Here is a 14,976-nt window from a genome sequence, read left to right as displayed (position 1 = left end):
CAGTTGTTTTATTTATTTACGTCCTCTTTCTTTTTTTTTGATGAGTCTGGTTAAAAGTTTGTCAATCTTGTTTGTCTTTTCAAAGAACCAGCTCTTGTACTCATTGATCTTTTGTAATTTTTTTAGACTCCATTTCATTTATTTCTGCTCTGATTTTTACTATTTCCTTCCTTTTACTCACAGTGGACTTTGTTGTTCTTTCTCAAGTTTCTTTAAGTGTAACATTAGATTGTTTATTTGAGCTTTTTCTTTTTTTTTTTTTAAATTTATTTATTGTTATTTAATTACAGTTGTATGCCTTTTCCCCCATCCCTTCACCCCACCCCAGGTGAACCCACTTCCCTCCCCCCTCTCCACCCTCCCCCTTGGATTTGTTCATGTGTCCTTTATAGTAGTTCCTGTAATCCCCTCTACCCACTGTCCCCGCCCCCACCCCCCACCCCCGCCCTTGCTATTGTTACATTGTTCTTAACTTCAATGTCTCTGGTTATATTTTGTTTGCTTTTTCCTTCTATTGCTTATGTTCCAGTTAAAGGTGAGATCATATGGTATTTGTCCCTCACTTCCTGGCTTATTTCACTTAGCATAATGCTCTCCAGTTTCATCCATGCTGTTGCAAAGGGTATAAGCTCCTTCTTTCTCTCTGCTGCGTAGAATTCCATTGTGTAAATATACCATAGTTTTTGGGTCCACTCGTTTGCTGATGGGCACTTCGGTTGCTTCCAGTATTTGGCTATTGTAAATTGTGCTGCTATGAACATTGGGGTGCACAGATTCTTTTGGATTGGTGTTTCAGTGTTCTTAGGGTATAATCCCAGCAGCGGAATTACTGGGTCAAAGGGCAGTTCCATTTTTAGTTTTCTGAGGAAATTCCATATTGTTTTCCACAGTGGCCTCACCAGTCTGCATTCCCACCAACAGTGCACGAGGGTTCCCTTTTCTCCGCATCCTCTCCAACATTTGTTTGTGGATTTGTTTATGTTGGCCATTCTGACTGGTGTGAGATGATACCTCATTGTGGTTTTAATTTGCATCTCTCTGATGGCTAGTGATGCTGAGCATCTTTTCATATGTCTCTGGGCCTTCTGTATGTCTTCCTTGGAGAAGTGTCTGTTGAAGTCCTTTGCCCATTTTTTAATTGGGTTGTTTGTCTTCCTGGAGTGGAGTCGTGTGAGTTCTTTATATATTTTGGAGATCAGGAGCTTTTTCTTTTTTCTTGAGATAGGCCTGTCATGCTATGTGTTTCTTTCTTAGCGTTGCTTTCCCTTGTCCCACAGATTTGAGGTTTTTGTGTTCTCATTTTCATTTGTTTCCAGTATCTTTTCGTTTCTTCCTTGATCTCATCATTGATCCATTCGTTGTTTAATGACATGTTATTTAGTGTCCATGTGTTTGTGTATTTTTCATTTTTCTTCCTGTGATTGATTTCTAGTTTCATAGCATTGTAGTCAGAGAAGATGCTTGATATGATTTTAATATTCTTACATTTATTGAGACTTGTGTTATATCCTAACATGTGGTTTATCCTAGAAACGTTCCTTGTGCACTTGAAAAGTATGTATATTCTGCTTTTTGGGGGAGAAATGCTCTGAAAATATCAATTAAGTGCATGTGATCTAGCATGTCATTTAAGTCTGCTGTGTCCTTATTGATTTTCTGCCTTTAAGATCTATCCATTGAAGTCAATGGAGTGTTAAAATACCCTACTATGACTGTATTTCTGTTGATCTCTCCCTTTATATGTATCAAAATTTGCTTTACATATTTAGGTGCTCCTATGTTGGGTGCATAGATGTTCACTAGGGTTATATTCTCTGCTTGGATGTTCCCTTTATTATTACGTAGTTTCCTTCTTTGTCTTTTAGCCCTGGTATTAAAGTTTATTTTGTCAGGTATAAGTACATCTACCCCAGCTTTTTTTCCTTTCCATTTGCATGAAATATCTTTTTCCACCCCTTTACTTTTAGCCTGTGTATATCTTTTGATCTGAGGTATATGGGTCTTTTTTTCTTATCCATTCAGCTACCTTCTGTCTTTTGGTTGGAGCATTTAAGCTACTTACATTTAAAATGATTATTGACAGATATGTATTTAGTGCCATTTTATTTTTAACTATTCTCTGTCTTTTTCCTTTTTCCTTTTTCTCCTACTTCTTCTCAAAGCAAGCCCTTTAACATTTGTTTCCATACTGGTTTGGTGTTAACAAACTCCTTTAGCTTTTTCTTGTCTGGGAAGCTCCTCATTTCTCCTTCGATTTCAAATAATAGCCTTGCTGCATAAGACACCCTTGATTGTAGTTTTTTTGCTTTTCATCACCTTGAATATTTCATGCCAGTCCCTCCTGGCCTGAAATGTTTCTGTTGAAAAATCAGATGACAGTCTAATTGGAGCTCCCTTGTAGGTAACTAACTGCTTTTCTCTTTCAACTTTTAAGACTTTCTCCTTGTCTTTAAGCTTTGCCATTTTACTTATGTTGTGTCTTACTATGGGCCTCTTAGGTTCATCTTGTTTGGGATTCTCTGAGCTTCCTGGACTTGTCTTTTTCCTCTGTCAGATTAGGCAAGGTTTTAGTCACTATTTCTTCAAAGAGGTTCTTGATCCCTTGTTCACTCTCTTCTCCTTCTTCTATTCCCATGATGCAATGTTGTTATACTGTTATACTTTGTGTTGTCCCCAAAATTTCTGAAACTCTCCTCATTTTTTAAAATTCTTTTTTCTTTTTGCTGCCCTGCTTGAGTGTTTTTTTCTACCTTGTTCTCCAAATCACTGATTTGACCCTCTAGTTCATCTATCCTACTTTTTATTCCTTTCAGTATATTATTTATTTTAGATAATGTATTCTTTATTTCTGACTGGTCCTTTTTTTATGGTTTCTATATCTTTTTTTTCAGGCTGCTAAGTATCCTTAGAATCATTACTCTAAACTATCTGATAAATTGCTTGCCTCCAATTCATCTAGTTCTTCTTCTGGAGAATGTTCTAGTTCTTTCATCTCGGGCTTATTTCTTTGTCTTCCCATGTTATCTGCCTCTTTATGTTTGTTTCTAAGTGTTAGGTAGATCCACAAAGACTCTAGTTGAGACCTATGTCAGCCACTGCCTGTGACTGGCCCTGGGCAACCTGTTTAGAGCCATCAGTGATCCATACTTTGTAGCTCCCTCTGCCAGGCCTTGGTGTGTGCAGAAAGTACCAGGCTGCACACTAAGGCCCACTTTTACCACCACTGGGTCCTGGGGAGGGTCAGCTAATGTGTCAGACCTCCTGGAGGTTTGCCTTTGATGGTAGGCTTGATCACTGAGATAGCTCATGGCTTTACTCCTTGCCAGGGCTTAACTTCCATAAGGTGGGGTGAGGATTCCTGCAGATGAGTCTATTGCATCCCCTTGGGCTGTTGTGCATGGAGTAGAAAGCTCTCCTGAGAAAGATGGCTCCTAAAGTATGGGTGATGATTGAAGCCAGGGATCCTGGTGGTTGACCCTTTAGCTTTCTCCCCGGTGTTACCAGTCCCAGACTCTCCTTATGCATCTTAGTCCACTCTCTTCTCCCTCTGCCAGAGCCCAGGGTAAGTGGATGCAAATGAAATTTTGTGTTGGCCTTTAAAGAGGCTGTTTCTCTACTCATCTCTCCCTGACAGACAGAAACCCCACTGCTTTTCATGCCTAGATGTTATTTGGGTGTCTTTCCCGATGCTGGTACTCTAAGCTTGGGTGCCCAGGTTGGGATTTAGAGCCCAAACTTCTCAGTAGGAACCCCCATCTACAGAAATATTCCTCTGGAACTTCAGCTGCCACCCGTGGGAGTCCAGCCAGCCCTCTTGCACCTCTACACTTACCACCAGTATTGTTGTGGTGATGTGGTTTCTTCCGTATGTCCTTGGTTGTAAGGCTTCTCTCCAGCTAGCGTTCAGTTGGTTATTCAGAATGATTTTTCTATAATTTAATTTAATTCCAGTTTGGTTCTAGGAAAAGGTTAATAATGTAGCTCCCACCTACTGCACCATCATCTTGGATTGGCTTCAATACTTAAGTATAATATTTGAATAAATCTATTCCCTATGGAATGTTCAAATTCTTATCTTCAATTTCCCTGTTCCACTTCCACCTCTGAAGTACTATAACTGATGTTTAAAAACTCCAATTAATTTCCCAAGTCCTTAAGAACATTTATGTGGAAGAAAAGAGATGGATTGTGTCTCTAGGAAAATTTGATATAGGTTTTGTTCATTTTGTGTTGAGCAATGGTAAGTGTGGACATGATGATGAATGTTATTTTCTCGTGTTAGCACCCTGATAGTGACCAATTTCCTGCTTTTACTGTACAGAGTCTGGGATAAACGAAATATAGATACTTTCAGGTTTATAGATCTGCCTTGTTTCTTTGTAGCCATCAAAGCTTAGAATGTGAAACATTTTGTAAACAGTATTTCTCAGCTGAGATGTTCAGCTTTGAACTTGACCTCTTTACCACATTCTTGAAAAATTATTTAACATGTTAATATGGTATTGGAATTTATTTTGTTGGATTAATGAGCTCCTCTTCAGGGATACCTCATGAAACAAAGCTTTAAGTGTTTCTCTCTTTCTTTCTTTCTTTCTAGGTACTCACCAACCCTCTGAGAGTGGCTGAGGGAGGTCACTGTGTTGTCAGCACAGAGCACATTCTGATTTCTGACGTGGATACCATACTGGACAATATCTACCTCTCCCTGCAGAGGCTGCCTCAGCATGGAAGGGTGGAGCTGGATGGGTTTCCTCTAAACACAGGGGGCACATTTTCTTGGGGAGACCTCCATGCCTTAAAAGTTAGGTTAGAACATTTCCTGGCTTTTTTTTTCTTTACATGCTTTGGCTCACCTCTGGATCAACAGAGAGGCAGAGTAAAAGAAAGTTCCTCCGATTCATTCAGAAGTACTAGCATGCTGCTCAATACCTTCAAGGGTCAGTTGAAAATTAGAAATGATAACATTTTAATTTTCCTCCAGTTTCTTTCCCTCTGGCTTGCTGTAACAATGGGAATGACTTTATGGATATTTAAACAGCAAAGAGTCATTACCATGAACATTAAATTTGCTGAAATTATATATATCACAAGAAATAACAGTCAAACTAGATGAATATAGACTGAAATCATCTGTAAAGCTAATCTACATAATTGTACTTGGCTTTTCTTAAAGGGGATAGAATTCTATTGATCAATGCCTTTAGTGTAAATTTTATTACTTTCTACGGGAAAGGGGATTTGCAGGCAAACAAATAGGATAGGCTGGGTAGGTAGGGTATGGAGTAGGACTTGGCTCTCTGACAGTCAGGGATAGGACAGACTCTGCTCATTGTTCTACAGTGGTTCCCTTACTTTGAACCTAGTCTTTCATGGTTCTGTAAGAAGCTTTTCTACAAAATCTAGTAAAAAAAATTCTGTTAAAACAATGCAAAATACTCAAAAGCAGTGGTCAGGTAGAACAACATACTGGTTAATTTCTCACAAGTTCAAGTTATAGATAGGAATTCTGGCCTTTCTGATAGAGTGTAGTAGGAAGTATGAGGCATCAAATGCCGAGTTTCATACTTGAATGTTGACTAGGAACTAGGATTTGTGCACAGCAAGGTCAATTTCATCTGATGGTTTAGTTACATTATTTATTTACAGTCTCCAATATCTTTAACTCTTTTCACTACTCTTATCCTCATTAAAATTTCCTTTCCTTTTCTTTTGAGATCTTAGTTCTTAACTACACATTAGAGAGCTATTTAAGTAATTCTACTAGTGTGTGAGTGATGGATAGAAGATATTAGACAGCACACATAGTTTAAGTATTCTTCTAGAGATTTGCTATTATGTTTTTTGTTATTTTTTAAAATTTAGTCTTCACATCAGTCAAGCTGGACAAGGTAGATGGTTCTACTCTTGTTATAGTTGAAACTAAACTACAAAGGGGTGAGGTCCCTTAGTATATGGCATAGTCTGGTCATAACAGAAGTTCTGTTTGACTGCACAGCCATGCCTTTGGATGTGTCCTCCTAGACCCACTTGGATCTTTTAGAAATTTTGGCATGGTAAGATAGCTTTAGCACATTATCTCATACCAATCTAACTTGCTGAAAATATCAGGGAGCATGGCCAAGTAAAGTATAGGAAACAGCTTGTGGAAAGGATGCTGGAAGCAGGAAGTGGACCTTCTCCACCACTGGAATAGAATCCCAACTCCTCTAACCAGAGTAGGGAGAGACTAGTTCTGAGCAAATACCTTTTAACCCTGGAAATTTTCATATGTGTTTTTTGTATATGCTCAATATACTATACTATTGTTAATGCAACTTCCTTTTTTATTTTAACCAACTTTGTTGAGATACAATTTACATGACTTACATACACAATTTACTCATTTAAGTATATATATTCATAGATTATATATTCCATATATTCATAGATTTGGGCAACTCTCACCATAGTCAATTTTGAAATGTTTTCATTACCCCAAAAAGACATCCTGTACCCTTTATCTGCCCCCTCCCAATCCTTCTTCCCCTCCCGTCACTAGACCACCACTCACCTACTTTCTATCTCTGTAGATTTGCCCATTCTGGGCCTTTCATACAAATGGTATCATACAATGTGTAGTACTTTGTGATTGGCTTCTAGTGGAACTTCTAATTTAATTGTGTAAGTCTTATTTCCTTTCCTGTGTATCTTAAACAGATGATTGATAAGCTAGAAATTTGGCTCAGGGTAACAGCTATTTAGAACTAACCCCATATCACTACAGTGGGCTGGAGAGTAGATGGAAAGTCTAGGAACAAACAATTTCTTTAAGAAACTTGATTGAGATTAAAGGACAGTGAGCCCAAGGCTAGACTAAGGAAAACTATCTTTATCTCTGAAATTTTTATAGATGGAGAGGAAGAGAGGTAGTAAATAGAAAAGGGAAATGGCAGAAGAGAGGCAACAAATACTCCATAGATCCAAGTTTTAGAGAAGAGATGAATAGCTCCAGAGCACAGGCAGAAGGATTAGCCTTAGTGAAGGAGGAGGGAGAGTCGTCCGAGTCCACGCTGTGTCCTGCTCTTACCGTCTACTGCCCAGTCTCAGATTCCCCCTTGCACCGACCTCTGTTTTCTGTAAGTGACGGGAGCTGCACCGACTGGTTTCCATTGTCATAGTGGAAAGTTTACGGGCTGCTTTTGGATTTGAGGAGGAATTATGAATGCATGTGACATGTTTTTCCAAGATGGAGCAATTTTACATTCAGGGATATTTAAGTAGTTAAATATGATTATCCTGCATTTTTTGATACTTATTTTTTGAACTTACGACCAAAGCCAAGGATAAGCTCTTGTGTCAGACATCTCAGGATACTCTCAGAGTGGCCTTGAGAGGTTGTGACAAATTCCTCCCCACAGGTATCGGCACGATGGTTCCGAGATACTTCAGGATGACATACTCTTGGAGGTCACAGATGGCACCAATTCGGGAGAATTTGTTCTGCATATTGAGGTGGGTGGAAAGTTTCCTCCCTGGTCAGATAGAGTGTCTGGTTTAGAAGCTTCTTAGAGTCTCTGACAGAATTTCAAACACACAGCTCCAAAGATGAGAATGCCTGCTTACAGCTTTGAATGTCTCAGGACAGGAAATAGAGAGCAAAGCTGTTCGGGTGCAATGGGCATACTGTGTTTTTTCTCCAATCTGTTTAAAGATAGAGCTGCTCTGGCCTCACGCCCATATACTTAACAAACAATTGATTTTATGTATAAATTATTTCTAATATTTTTGAACTGTAACACTCAACCTGCAGCTGGGCAGGTTAGACTAGCATCACTAGGATTTTCTCTGTATCATGGACAAAGCTATGTCTGTATGTGCCTGGTGCCCCTTTGTGAATTGGCCTGAGGTATGTTTGAAATGATGATTTTCCCTCTTTTGACAAATGAAGAAAAATCTGCACATAAAGGTTGAGTGTATGCCTGAAGGCCTGATGGGAACCCCCAAGTTTTGCTGTCAAGTGACCACCCAGATCCTTAGGCATAACTCCTAGGATTTGTCACTTACTATAGTTAGTGACAAAGGGAGGTCTTCGGAAAGACTCATTATGCTCATGGAAGAGCCACTAATTATTCTTACAGTAATAAATTCTATTTCTGTTTGAATTTTATCAGATCTTTGTAATATGAAATTATTATTTGTGACAATAATAATGGATTTGTAAAATATTTTACAGTTAATAATTAATTGAGAATGATCACATCCATCTAATGTTTTAAGGAGACAGGGAAGGCATTATCCCCATTTTTTGGTGAAGGACATGTAGGCCCAAGAAGGTTCAGTGGCTTGTCCAGGGTCATTATCTTGACTGTGTAGACCTGGGCTGGCACTGCTCTCTCTGGTGCTTAGACCAGTGTTCCTCCTCCTCACCACTACCACGGCTGTAAATACCAGGTGATCATAATGATCGTGCTTGCTAGCATCTCCTGAGAACTGATCCGTGCCAGTCACGACGAAGAGCTTCCTCCTTCCATTTTTCCACTTACTCCTCATGGTGGCCTTGAGGTCTAGATGAAGAACAGTATATTATTTCAGTTTCAATAAGAAATTTTATTTTTTATTGGCCGACTTTTATATATAGAGAGAGCATTTCTGAGTTACTTTTTTTACTGAAAAGCAAATTTTAGGGGTGAAAAAAGCCAGGCCTACTTACCTTCCAGCGTTTACCATCTTCTCATTAATGACAATAAGCAGTGCGTTTGGGGAAAGCAATGTGTTTATTTTTCCTTTTTAGACCAAAGGGCATGACCTTTGAAAGCCAATCAGAAGTAAAAACAAGTTTTGAACAATTATGTGTGATTGTTTTTTATCTAGGAGGAATGTTTGAATTCTGTTGCAATTAGACTTTATTAGTCATTGGAAACGGAGGCTATTTTGTGAACTGCTGCGAGGTGGTCACTGTGAATGTATTGGTGAGATATATTGATCATGTCAAGAACAGTAATAATGATGGTTTTTAGTGAATCCACTCAGAGGACTTGAACAGAGATATTGTTTCCTTATAAGCCAATAGGAAATAGAATATTGTATGCTTTTTAATCTTTGATTAAATAAATAAGCCTGGGCTTCAAGCACCCCCTCTCTCTATACATTAAAGTAAAATGTCAACATAATTTCACGTGTACTCGTTGCAGAGTGTAACAACTGTTGAAACAGCAGGGTAATCAGGGCATATATACAGGGTTACATTCAGGTATTCACTTATGCCATAAATATTTAATTAGTGTGTTCTTTTTTGAGTTTTTTAATAGTTAATTTTTTAATTGTATTTTTTCCATTACCGTTTATCCATCCTATACCCTCTTCTACCTCAACCTTCCCCCTCCCCCCTTACTAGTGTCATCTATATGCCAGGTTCTGTGCTAGATGCTGGGGATATGATGATGAACGAGATGAATAAATCTTACAGGCAAAGATTGAAGGCAGACATTAAACAGATTATCACTGAAATAATTAATTCATTAAAATATGGATGTGTTCTACAAATAAATGGGGTGCTAAAAGAGAGTAAATAGTAGAAGTTTCTAAATGAGCTTGAGTTGTCAAACAAGTGTTTCTGAGGAATGCACATGTGACCTGGGGGAGGAGATAGCCACACAAAGAGCTGGGCAAAGAGCTGGGCAAAGAGCTGGGCAAAAAGCTGGGCACAGGGCCAACCAAGCCAGGGGGCAGAGAGAGGATGCTAGGTGGTGCAAAGACCTGAGACAGGAGGAGTGCAGTGTTTTGGGGTGAAAATGGAGTGGGGTGGCAAAGGCACCCCATAGTGTGAGGTGAGGCCAGAGACATCCTGGGAGAAGCACTGGGAAGCCACTGAAGGTTCCCACTGGGCAGTGACTTGATGAGAGCCCAAGTTTAGAAGATCCCTTTGACTGAGGCACGGGGGACGGAAATGTCGGGTTGAGAGTATTCACAGGCCGGACTTAGTAAATCAACTTCTACTTGTGACATACACCAAGTTGCAGCTGTGAACTCAGAGGAGGAATGCCCTTCATTCCCATTTAGAAGACATACATTTTCAAATTTCTTCATCATCTCTTTCAATTCTGAGAGTCAGTGCATGCCTGTGCTGTTTTCTTTACCCTCCACTTGGGGCTTTACTGCCATGGCAGTGAGAGAAAAATGTTTCGTCAAGTTGAAACCCGGCATTGATTTGATGGGTATGGAGTTTCGGGTTTAACTCAAAATGTTTCAAATGCAGCTGCTACTTATTGTGGGTCCAGAGAAACTTCCTGGGTGGCAGGAAATTGAGGGTGGAATAGAGCTTTGTAATTTGAAATATAAATAACTTTGATGTGGTAAATGTAAATGCATAAGACCACAAGGACCAAATTTCCTCTAGAATATGTGTGAATTTAATGAAGGAGGATAGGGGCTTTGGTGAAGGATGCTTGTATTACATTTATATTTTGTCTGCCTGAAAACAAATGGGAGACTTGAGTCCCAAACCATAACTGCACTCTCCCATTCCTACCTAAAATGTCTCTCATGTGGGTCATTTCTTGCAAGATGAGCCATGTGGGGAAAGTGAAAAGATACAAACCACTTGGCCAAATTCCATGGCTATTGTTTCATGTGTCTGGAAGATTGAAAATGCCTGTCATTCCGACTATGAGCTATGGGTTACCAGTTGGGCAATTTGTCATTGCTTGCTTTTTCTTGAAAACATGCATTTTTTTCCTACTTAGGTATTTCCTGTAAATGATGAGCCACCGATCCTAAAGCCTGACCTCAACCCCAGGATGCACTGCTCAGAGGGCGATGAGGTGGTCATCACCTCTGAATACATTTTTGCTACTGATGCGGACAGTGATGACTTGAGACTGATGTTTATAATTTCTCGGGAACCTCAGCATGGGGTGGTGAGGAAAGCTGGAGTCACAGTGGATCAGTTCTCTCAGGGAGACGTTGTCTCAGGGGCTGTGACGTACAAACACACAGGTAAATGACAGCAATGTGACTAGTTTGAGTGAGGGGATGCAAGTAACACGCCAGAATCTTAACCCCATGTCTCACTATAGCTTCCAATAATCTAAAAGTCTTAATGCCTGCTTCCATTAAAAAGAAGCCGCAGCAGCCTGCATCCCATTTTTCAAGTAGGATCACATACTTAGAAGTATTTCTGATCTCAGTAATATAATGAATTTCAGAGTAGAGAAAGAGCAAGTATTATTGTTACTCTGTTCATCATGTTTGCACATAGACCTTCTGTTTACTCTGGGGTTATTATCCTCACCCCCTTTTTGGTCAACTGGTTTTTTGGGGTTTTGTTTTTTTTGTCAGTTGGTTGATGGGTTTGTTTGACCATCGCAATTTCTGCTTCTGGGTTCATAAATCATAACATCATAGCAGAAATGTCTGCAGTAAACTCCCTAAGGTAATTATATTATTAATTTTAAAAGTTTACTGATCACATCTAGCTTTTAAGAAGTAACCTGCATGCCTTTGAAGTTTCTGAGAAGGAAAGATGACGTCTCAGGCTTTGTGCAACTTGTCCACAGCACCCAACAGTGGTGGACCCAGATTAGAGATGCAGCAATTGCTTCTTTATTAGCACCGTGCTTACATTTCTGGCATAACATTATAGTGTTACCCAGTGGCATGTATTCCCCATGTAAACTGTTCAAATAAATAAAAATATTAATTCACCATCTGGTATCTGCAAGGCATAGCACTAGGCACTGTGGACTGCAAAGTAGTATAATCCAGACCTTGTGAAGGACTTTTCCTTTAAATAGGTAGACAGACCCATTCACATGCAAAAATGATGGTGTGATATATCTGCATCTTCTGAATCCTGGACTGGGGGCGCTTCCTCAGTAATGACACCATATACTTCCTCTAACTACCTTTCATTGGACTCTATTACAATCTCATATACAGGTTATGCCTCTCTAACCTGTATATTCCATGTGGGAAGTATGATTGGATGTGTAGGCCAAGTGAGTGGTCGTGGGAATAAGAGGTATCAGAATTCAAATCACTTGCTTAATTGAAGAGATAGAGATAGAGAATGTAAGCAGTGCGAGGAGGGCAAAGGGAACTCAAGGAGGGAGGACTGAGATAGCTAAGAATTAATTTGGAAATGGGAGAAAACATTTGGAAATAATATTCTTATATGCATTTTGGTAAACGATGCTTTATTAGGGTACCAGTTGTCTCATGCCAATTAGCATTGTACATTTTAATCACTCCCAGATACCTTTTTTCTTTAAATGACATTTCTTTGTCTTTTTATCTGTGTTTAGTCTTAGCTGAAGTTCATGTAGTTATTTCCTTGTCCTGGGGAGCATCGTCCAGGTGCTTGATGCCTTTCAGTGTCTCTTAAAAGTTTACAGCTACGTACTTCTTTTTGACTTCCCCAGGAGCTCTCAAATAGACTGGCAGAAAGGCATCCGCAGACCAATGATTGTTGTTTGCTACATAATTTAAACATCTTTGGTAGGCTTGTACAGCACAGATCAGTTAGGATGAGATGACTGTATCTTCTCTTCCAGTGCCTTGTTCCAGGAGCTCAACAACAGGTGTGGTAGCCATGTAAGGAAATGTCAACTACTTTTTTTCATGAGACCTAGTATGACACCAGGGCAAATTATTTCAAATAGATTTTTTTTGCTATGTTATTAAGTTAGCAGAAATACTATATTCAAAAGATGTTTTCTTTTTGGAGTGTTATGTTTTCTTATAATGTTCATATAATTATTCAATCGGTAGTTATGTAGCACTGAGATTTGTATAAAGAACCACAGTATTGGAAGATCTAGTTTTGGTAGCCTCTTGTCTGTGTAGCAGTGATTATAAAAGTCACCTGAGAATAATTTGTCACCATTATTTTATTTGCTTCCTATTATTATGAAAATAATACATGCTCACTGCAGAAAACTTGCAAAGTATAGACAAATATCATGATGTTTTGAAAAAAATTAGTTTATTTACCTGTTAAAGATAATCACTATTTAACATTTCAGTATTACAGTATTTTTATTTTCTTTTTTCTAACCATAATTTTCAATATAGTTGCAATTATGTTGTATGTGCAGTTTTATAGATTACCTTTTTCATTTAGATTATCACCAAAGTTTAGTCTTTTTTCATTAATTATGAAGATTATTTTTTTTTCTTTTATTTATTTTTATTGAATTTGTTGGGGTGACATTGTTAATAAAATTACACAGGTTTCAGGTGTACAGTGCTACACTACATCATCTGTGTACTGTACTGTGTGTTCACCACCGCTAGTCAAGTCTCCTTCCATCACCATTTACCACCCCCTCCTTTACCTTCTTCAACTTCCTTCCACCTCCTTTCCTCTGGCAATCACCATATTGTTGTCTGTGTCCATGGGTCTTTTCTTTTTGCTTACTACCTTCACCCTTCTCACCCAGCCTCCAAGCCCCTCCATCTCCTCTGACAGCTGTTAGAATGTTCTCTGTGTCCTTGAGTCTGTCCCCACTTTGTTAGTTTATTTTGTTAATTAGATTTCACATATAAGTGAAATCATATGTACGGTCCTTGTCTTTCTCTGACTGGTTATTTTACTTAGCCTAATACTCTGCAGGTCCATCCATGCTATCGCAGAAGGTAAGATTTCTTTTTATTTTTATGGCTACGTAGAATTCCACTGTGTAAATGTACCATAGCATTTTTATCCACTCATCTACTGATAAGCACTTGGGCTGCTTCTAAGTCTTGGGTATTGTAAATATCGCTGCAATTAACATAAGGGCACATATATTCTTTCTAATTAGTGTTTTGGGTTTCTTTGTATATATCCCCAGAAGTGGAGGTGCTGGATCATAAGGCAGTTTCATTATTAATTTTTGAGGCAACTTCATACTGCTTTCCACAGTGGCTGCACCAATCTATATTCCCACCAACAGTGCACGAGGGTTCCCCTTTCGCCACAACCTCACCGACACTTGTTTAATGATTTTTTGCTGATGGCCATTCTGACAGTTATGAGGTGATATCTCATTGTGGTTTCAATTGCATTTCTCTGATGATTAGTGACATTGAGCATCTTTTCATGTGTCTATAGGACATCTGTATGTCCCCTTTGGAGAAGTGTCTCTTCAAATCTTTTTCCCATTTCTTAATTGGGTTTTTTTGGTGTTGAGTTTTAAAAGTTCCTTATAAATTATGGATATTAAGCCCTCCTCAGATGTATCAGTGAATATGTTCTTCCACTCAGTAGATTTTCTTTTCATTTTGTCTATGGTTTCCTTTGCTTTGCAAAAGCTTTTTATTTTGGTGTAGGCCATTTGTAGGCCATTTGTAGGCCATTTTTTTTCTTTTGTTCCCTTGTCTGAGCTGATACCACTATTATTCAACATTGTACTGGAAGTCCTAGCCACAGCAATCAGACAAGAAGAAATAAAGGGCATTCAAATTGAAGAGGAAGAAGTAAAACTGTCATTATTTGCAGATGTCATGATACTGTGTATAGAGAAACCTAAAGATTTCACCAGAAATTTCTGGAACTGATAAATGAATTAAGTAAAGTAGCTGGATACATAATAAAATATCCAAAAATCCATTGCATTTTTATACACCAATAACGAAACAGGGGTGTCCAACCTGCAGCCTGTGGGCCGAATGTGGCCCAGGACCACGATGGCTATGAATATGGCCGAACACAAAATTGTAAATGTACTTAAAACCTTTTTTTGCTCATCAGTTTTCATTAGTGTTTGTATTTTAATGTGCAGCCCAAGACAACTCTTCTTCTTCCAGTATGGCCCAGAGATGCCAAAAGGTTGGACACCCCTGCTGTCAGAAAGGGAAAATAAGAAAACAATCCTATTTATAATTGCTTAAAAAAAACCCAAAATACCTAGGAGTAAATTTAACAATGATGCAATAGACCTGTGCTCAAAAGATTATAAGACACTGAAGAAAAAAATTGAAAAAGAAACAAATAAGTGGAAGCATACTCATATACCA

The 14,976-nt window shown here is 38.7% G+C and overlaps 1 protein-coding gene across 9 annotated transcripts in view; it reads left to right on the top strand.

The window, feature by feature from the left end:
- FREM1 (FRAS1 related extracellular matrix 1) overlaps positions 1-14,976 on the top strand; it is a 161,159-nt gene that overhangs the window by 66,054 nt on the left and 80,129 nt on the right. For 8 of the 9 annotated variants that reach the window (XM_053924556.2, XM_053924550.2, XM_053924551.1 and 5 more), the window contains 3 exons: positions 4,598-4,806; positions 7,398-7,491; positions 10,722-10,974. In XM_053924556.2, the coding sequence (XP_053780531.1) occupies positions 4,598-4,806; positions 7,398-7,491; positions 10,722-10,974 (556 nt within the window). Of the gene's footprint in view, positions 1-4,597; positions 4,807-7,397; positions 7,492-10,721; positions 10,975-14,976 lie in introns of those variants that run through there. The other variant, XR_008426875.2, reaches the window with a different exon arrangement.

Source organism: Desmodus rotundus, chromosome 1 (genome assembly GCF_022682495.2).
Source record: "Desmodus rotundus isolate HL8 chromosome 1, HLdesRot8A.1, whole genome shotgun sequence".
NCBI lineage: Eukaryota > Metazoa > Chordata > Mammalia > Chiroptera > Phyllostomidae > Desmodus > Desmodus rotundus.
The sequence above is the reverse complement of the archived record's forward strand: the minus strand, read 5'-3'. Positions and strand labels throughout refer to the sequence as shown.